Source organism: Triticum aestivum, chromosome 7B (assembly GCF_018294505.1).
Source record: "Triticum aestivum cultivar Chinese Spring chromosome 7B, IWGSC CS RefSeq v2.1, whole genome shotgun sequence".
In the NCBI taxonomy this organism is placed as follows: Eukaryota; Viridiplantae; Streptophyta; class Magnoliopsida; order Poales; family Poaceae; genus Triticum; species Triticum aestivum.
The window spans coordinates 107,280,468-107,287,561 of NC_057813.1; the positions used below are offsets into that span (position 1 = coordinate 107,280,468).

The window sequence follows — 7,094 nt, forward strand, 5'->3', positions numbered from 1 at the left end:
TCTCGACTGTTGCTGCTAGCTCTACTCTGCTCAACGATAAATTCTGTGTGGTTAGTTAATTTACTAGGTAAATTGCATAGCTCAGTAGCATGCACAGATGAACGCTCAAGTTGCATGTTTGGTCAGCCATTCCCTGGCAGCATATGGCTAGGCTTCCCAGCAGATTCCTTCTACATAACACATGTTATGTGTTGCCGAGTCGTACAGCTGCATGAATTGGGCAATATGTATTTTGGATTGGGTTCAAAGAGGAAATTGTCATTTGTATCAACTATCTATGACCTCAAGTTCACATGAGTCGTGCTTCTTTACCTTCACGACATATGACACTCAGCAGATCAATTGGTGTCATCTCCAGATTCCTCTCATCATGTTGTTTCATTTATTTTAACAAGTTTCACTCGGAGATACATGCATGAAACATGGTATATGGTATTTTTTTAGTGTGCATCAAACATAGTTAAGATTGCTTTTGTTGTGAAAAAGAAAAGTTATTGTTCTAAAGATCTCTATTCTGAATCCTAGATCTCATGCTTGATTTTTTTGCATAAGTTTTTTAGGCCTGATGAGTATCAAATGCCATGAGAAATTCAAAAAATATATATTCATGTTTTTATGAACAATAATAAGTAAGATCGATTTAAAGACTATTCTATGTGACTACTTGTTCATCGGATGAAAGTGCAGAGCTAAAGTAGGTCTTCGGTCTTGGCGAACGCCGTTAGGATGGCTTCTTCACGTCTGAATTTTATGGTCCAAAATGCTATGCTCAATGTAATCTTATTTTTGACGTTTGCCAAAATTGGATATAAGAGGTGTTGCACAATGCTATGATTTAAATATTTTCGCCCGTTGCAGCGCACGGGCATTTGTACTAGTAATTAATAAAGCGTTTTGGCTTGGTTAACTGTAATCCAGGACTTGGCTAGTACACCCTGGATACATTAGTCCCCGATCTGCCGATCACAAAGTCATCTCATCCACTAGTATCAGGTTCCTTACCGTCGAAACGCGAGCTGTAACCATTGCAGCTGTTGGGTGTTGGGTGTTACGGACCACGGGTACGCGCGAACCCATCAACCGGACGCAAGAATTCGTCGCTCACTTCCAACAAATCCCGGCTGCACACATATCTGCAGCCAGCCAGCCAGCTTGCTCATCTACTACCGAACCGGCAGTGACTGCTGACACACCGTACGCACGGCACGGCACCACCGAGGAGGAGGAGGAGGCATTCTCTTCCACAGCCACGCACGGGGCAGGCCAAGGACGCGGTACGTACCGACCCCTGCGATAAACGCACGAGCGGACACACGGACGGCCCCGATCCTCCCTCCCTCCCCACATCCGGTTGCAACTTTCAACTCGCACGGGCTCCCGTTCCGTTCGTACCCGCGATCCACCTCCCTTTCATATGCGCTCCACGCTTTCCGTCCCGTCCCGTCTCGTCTCCACGCCACCACAGATCTCGCCGGCCCCGTTGCACGCGCCGCGCAGCCTTTCCTTTCCACTCTGCACGCGCCGGCAACGAACGGTTCCTCCCTACCGTTTGAACGGTTCGGGGAACTGGGTCGGGCCCGTGTTCGACCGATCGCTTCCTTCCTTCTTTCCTGAGTGGCAGACGGAGGTTTTGGTTTGGCCGCGCGCGGTTCTCTCCACGGCGGTGGCGGATGGGGTGCAAGGGGTCCAAGCACGCGCTGCATGGCGGCGGCGGCGCCGCGCTGGAGCCGCGGAAGTGCGCGTCGGGGCTCGTGGCGCGCCACTCCGTCGCGCTCAGGTCGTCCACGCTCGGCACGCTCAGCCTCGACCGCGCCACGGCCGCCGCGGCGGTTTCTTTCGCCGGAGGGGAGGGGGCGGGGGCGACGGCGACGACTGCGAGGCCCGGGAAGGAGGGCGTGTCGGGGAGGTGCCGGTCCTTCGCCGGGTGGTTCCCGGCGTCGCCCAAGGTGGAGCCGGGCCAGCCGGTGAAGCGGCAGAGGCTGGCGCCCCCGCGGACGCCCACCAAGACGCCCGCGCGCGACCCCGAGGAGATCAACGTGTGGGAGCTCATGGACGGGCTCGACGACGACGGTGCGGAGGACGAAGAATACGATGATTGCCTGGACGGGCAGGTTCCGTCGGCGTGCGGATCGCCCGAGTTCGACCCCGACGTCCTGTCCGCGTTCCGGGAGGCGCTCGCCGAGCTGTCGCCCCCACACCCGGACGCCGACGTCGTGAGCGACGGAGGAGCCGTCGTCAAAAAGGAGGAAATCCAGGTGCTCGACGACGTCGCGAGCGACGGAGGAGCCGTCGTCAAGAAGGAGGAAATCCAGGTGCTCGCCGACGTCGCGAGCGACGGAGGGGCCGTCGTCAAGAAGGAGGAAATCCAGGTGTTCGGCGGAGCCATCGTCAAGAAGGAGGAAATCCAGGTGTTCGCTGACGTCGCGAGCGACGGCGGAGCCATCGTCAAGAAGGAGGAAATCCAGGTGTTCGCCGGCGTCGTGCGGGCGCGGCTCGACGTGCTCCAGGGAAGGATCGACAGCAGGTCACAAAAGAATCCCCCGCCGCCCCCGCCCCCGCCGGAGAGCGCGAGGCGGGTGGTTGTGTACCTGACGAGCCTCCGCGGCATCCGGCAGACGTACGAGGACTGCTGGGCGGCGAGCACGATCCTGTCCAGCTACGGCGTGCACGTGGACGAGCGCGACCTGTCGATGCACGCCGGGTACAAGGAGGAGCTGCGCGACGCGCTCGGCGCAGGTGCCCCCGCCTCAGGCACCGGCGTGCTGCCGCAGGTGTTCGTCGACGGCTGGCACCTGGGCGGCGCCGAGGAGGTGCGCCGCATGCACGAGTCCGGGGAGCTGGCGGAGGCCCTCGAGGCCTGCGAGCCTGCGCCGGGCGCCGCCGGCGGCGGGAAAGAGGGGCCGGGGGGCTTCGCTGCGGAGCCGTGCGGCGGGTGCGGGGGCGCGCGGTTCGTGCCGTGCGACGTCTGCTCCGGCAGTTGCAAGGTGTTCGTCGAGGACGAGGACGGCCCCGGGGCGTTCAGGCGGTGCCCGGACTGCAACGAGAACGGGCTACTGAGATGTCCAATCTGTTAATGAAACCTCTCTGTTAATTGCTTGATTTATTGTTGTTGTTGTCAGTCTGCCTTCTCTCTAGCTAATACCGACGTGTTCATCCAAAAAATGGTACAGAGTTAAACAGAATAGGAGGAACAGCGCGTCAGAAAAGATTCAAACGGAGGTAGCTCTCGCAAGGCGCAGGGAAAGCCTTCTTCCCTTCGGTCTTCGCCGGCGCATTCGTGAATTCACCTCCCCTCTGCTTCTGCTTGCCGTTCCGGCGGCCGATGGCAGAGAGGATATTCCTGGTGCCTCGGCTTAGATAGATAGGGTTTTAGTTCTCGCAAGGGCGGCGCTCGAACGGATGGTGACGTTTCTTCTTCGAGTCTGTCTTCCGGGCTCCGATCCTCCTCAAGTTTATTTGTCGGGATGGTTTAGACGGAGCTTCGGTGTAGATTCCTGCCAGCTCCTTGGAGTGGCGAGCTTAGGATTTCTCGTCGTGCGTATGCGATGGCGAGATATAATGTCAGATTCTTCAGATCGATTCAAAGATTCAATGGCTACGACTGCGGCTCCCGAACGTTGGTCCTTAAGGCGCGTGCTTGAAGACTTCTCGACTGTCATCGACAAGGTCAGGCTGGCTCCTTTATGGGAGCGGTGGCAGCTGTTAGAATGGAGAGAGAGGATTGGTGGAATAGTTGTTGTATTGCTTGAGCCTCGTGGGCATATATATAGGAGTACATGATCTACTTGGAGTATAAGGCAAGCCAGAATATTTCCTAGTCTAACCTATGTTTCCTAATACAATCACGTTACTCAACATCCCCCCGCAGTCACAGTGGTAGCGACGCAGACGATGAGACTGAAGAAGAATCCGAAGGCAAGCCGACGGACCCCCCCCCCCCCCAGTCGTAACGGTCGATGCATCGCGGAGTTGTGGCTGGAGTGAAAACCGACGAGGTTGCTCAAGCAGGCGGTAGCCCTTTGTGCCGTTTGTCGATGTAGCCGAGAGCGTGGGTGGTGGAGCCGTGGTCGAGGTAGCCGTGCGAAGAATGTCGTGGTCGATGTCGAGTCGGGGTAGCCGGTGTCGAGGAACTCGCCGTGAGCCGCGGGCGCAAGGAGGCGCCGAGTTAGTCATGGGCGCAGTGGTGTCGAAGTAGTGGTGCGCCAGAAAGTAGATGATGTTGACGACGCGTCGCGCCGGGGTTGCCAACCCCGGGGACACATCGTAGACGAAGGCGCGCGTCGGTGTTGCCAGCACCGGACATGCGTAGACGGGCGAAGACGAAGTTGACGAAGCGCTGCACCAGGCTTGCCGGGCCCGGAGACACATCGTGGACGAAGGCACGCGGCGGTGTTACCAGCACCGGGCATGCGTAGACTGGGACCTGCACAAGCTGTGCGTCATGTCGAAGAAGTCAGAGAGGCCAGCAGAGAAGGACTCGATGACGGTTGCGGCGCCAATCGACACGGGGCCAATATCGCCCGCGGTTGTCGGAGTAGATGAAGCGGTCGGGGTAGATGACGGCGACGCTGGCGACGGGCTGGTGCTGGACGAAGACGAAGGAGGTGGATGGGCGGCTGCGGCGGCTACGGGGGTAGCAGCGGCGGCGGCCAAAGAAAAGCGGCGGCGGCGGCCTGACGGCGGCGGCTAGGTTAGGAGCGCGGCGGCGATGCTCGAAGTAGGCGAAGAATCCGATGGCGTGACGAAGATCGGCGCGGACGGTGGCGTTCCCGCGCTAAGGGAGACGGCGCATCGCATACCACGGGAGGTCGAGCACGGGACGGCGGAGTGGACCGCGGGCCGCGGCGCTACGGGCGGAAGGGGTGACGCATCGGCAGCGGGCAGGTCGGGGCGACGACGGAAGACCTCGAGATGGTTGCAGGGACCGCGGGCCGCAGGGCTACAGCCCGAAGGGGCGGCGCAGCGACGGAGGCGGGGTGGTGCAACCGCGTGGACGGCCTCGAGACGGCGGCGTGGACCGCGTGCCACGCTCGCTACGGCCCGACGGGGCGACGCAGCGGCGGCGCGAGGGTCGGTGCAACCACGGGGACGACCTGGAGTGGACGGCCTCGAGGCGGCGGTAGACCGCGGGCCGCGGCACTACGACCCGAAGGGCCGACGCAGCGGTGACGCGGGTCGGTGCAGCCGGGAGAAGAACCACGGGGCGGCGGCGCTGCGGCCCGATGGGGCGATGCATCGACAGCCCGTTGCTTGATCGGCGGAGGGGCGCGCTGAACTCGGAGACGATCTTCACGGGACCTGCGGAGGCGCGCGCCACCGATGGGCCAGGTCGGTCGCACGGCGTAGATGACGCGGATCACGGCGGCGGGCGGGTGATCAATCCGATCGCGCGTGAGGTCGGGGACGCCGCTTGGTGGAGGTGCATTGGCGGCGGAGTCCGAGATGAAGCCAGCGACGGCGAGCGACAGGGCGGCTATGATTGGCCGTCGCATGGCGCGAGGCCACCGGATGGGGTGATGCAGGAGTCCCGGTCGGAGCAGGGCGATGACGGCCGGCGTAGATCGACGGGTGGGTCGGCGCGCGAACGGCGACGGTGAAAGGCCGCCGCATGACGTGAGGCCACCGGGTCGGGGCGACCGGCGGGCAGGCGCGCGGACGACGGGCGAGGCCGCCGGGTTGGTGAAGGAGCCGACCGACGCGCGGTGTCGGAGTAGAGGCGCGGGGTGTCGACGACGGCGGTGGGTGACGCAAACCGATCCAGTGGATCGAAAAACCAAAAAGTAGACGCTGATTAAAGCGACCGACGAAAGAGAGAAAAATCCTAATCAAAGGATCGGGAAAAAGACTCTCTAGGGCAGCCGGCCAACACGGCCGGCGGACGAACCCTAGGTACGGGCGGCGCGGCCCCCGGCGGCTGTCATGGAGGGCGACCGCCCCGGGGGCGGCGCGCGGGTGCGGAAGCGACGGGTGAAGAGGGTTTAGAACCCGGAAACTGATACCATGTTAGAAGGGAGAGAGAGGATTGGTGGAATAGTTGTTGTATTGCTTGAGCCTCGTGCGCATATATAGGAGTACATGATCTACTTGGAGTATAAGACAAGCCAGAATATTTCCTAGTTTAACCTATGTTTCCTAATACAATCACGTTACTCAACAACAGCGACGCGTCGGCGGCTCGTTCTGACGGTGACAATGGTCGTTCGGTTGCCCGTGAATGTTGATGTAATTTTTATTATATTTGAGGTGCTTTGTACTTTTCGTGTATCTTTATAGTAGATACGATATTTTCGCAAAAAAGAAGGGAGGAACAGAAATCCATCCATGCTAGGCCTGATCCGTTGATCGGGTCGAGCTGTGAAGATACAGACACGCAAAGAATAAACAGTTGCTTGTGAGAAGAACCACTGCACTGCGCTCGCCCTGTGGCTGTCTGACTGAACCATATGAGCAGATGTTCTCCAGAGTCAAGCTACAACTCTAGCATGTTCGAAGTGTGAACCATGTGTCCTAGGATTCATACCATGCATGTACCAGCCGACTATATTATGGCCTCGTGACTTGTGGGCGGTCGTGAGCAGAAATGGAAAGAAATCGGGGGCCCAAAACAAGGACGGACAGAAGGGAAATTGAAGCCAGTTGCGCCCACGTTGTACATGTACTCCTCGGAGAATCAATGCCGTCGAGACCATGGTGGCCATGGCCTCCTATGGGCAACCAGCTGCCCTCAAGGACAAAAAGGTTTTCACCGAGGTTAGAGCAAGTCCAACGACCTCCCGCACTGCAAAAGGTGCATGTTTTGGTCTAAACCGTAGCTCCAACGTAGGCGCTAGTCCTGCTTTGGTGTGTATTTGAATGTTTTTGGAGTTCCTGAGCTATCTACGATGCGTAACTTGCCAAGGGGTCCGAATCCCCCTCCAGTATGTCTCGGGCCTCCTTTTATAGTCAAGGGGATCGCCACAATGGCACACATGAGGTGGCATCGGTGCACGGCGGCTAAGCTTGTCGCTAGCCATTATGGGACAAGACGCATTTAATGCGCCCCTTAGGTGTCTCCCTCACTTTATCAGGGGCGGAAACTAACCCACGTCCCGTCC

The 7,094-nt window shown here is 59.0% G+C and overlaps 1 protein-coding gene across 1 annotated transcript; it reads left to right on the forward strand.

Moving 5' to 3' along the window:
- Nucleotides 1-1,460: 1,460 nt before the first annotated feature.
- On the forward strand, nucleotides 1,461-3,121 carry LOC123160829 (uncharacterized). The gene has a single exon (XM_044578663.1). The coding sequence runs from the start codon at nucleotides 1,671-1,673 to the stop codon at nucleotides 3,072-3,074; it is 1,404 nt and encodes a 467-aa protein (XP_044434598.1). The 5' UTR covers nucleotides 1,461-1,670; the 3' UTR covers nucleotides 3,075-3,121.
- Nucleotides 3,122-7,094: the final 3,973 nt, after the last annotated feature.

What these genes read in the sequence shown, in the direction of transcription:
- LOC123160829 (XM_044578663.1), top strand. Translation starts at nt 1,671, where the DNA reads ATGGGGTGCAAGGGGTCCAAGCACGCGCTGCATGGCGGCGGCGGCGCC.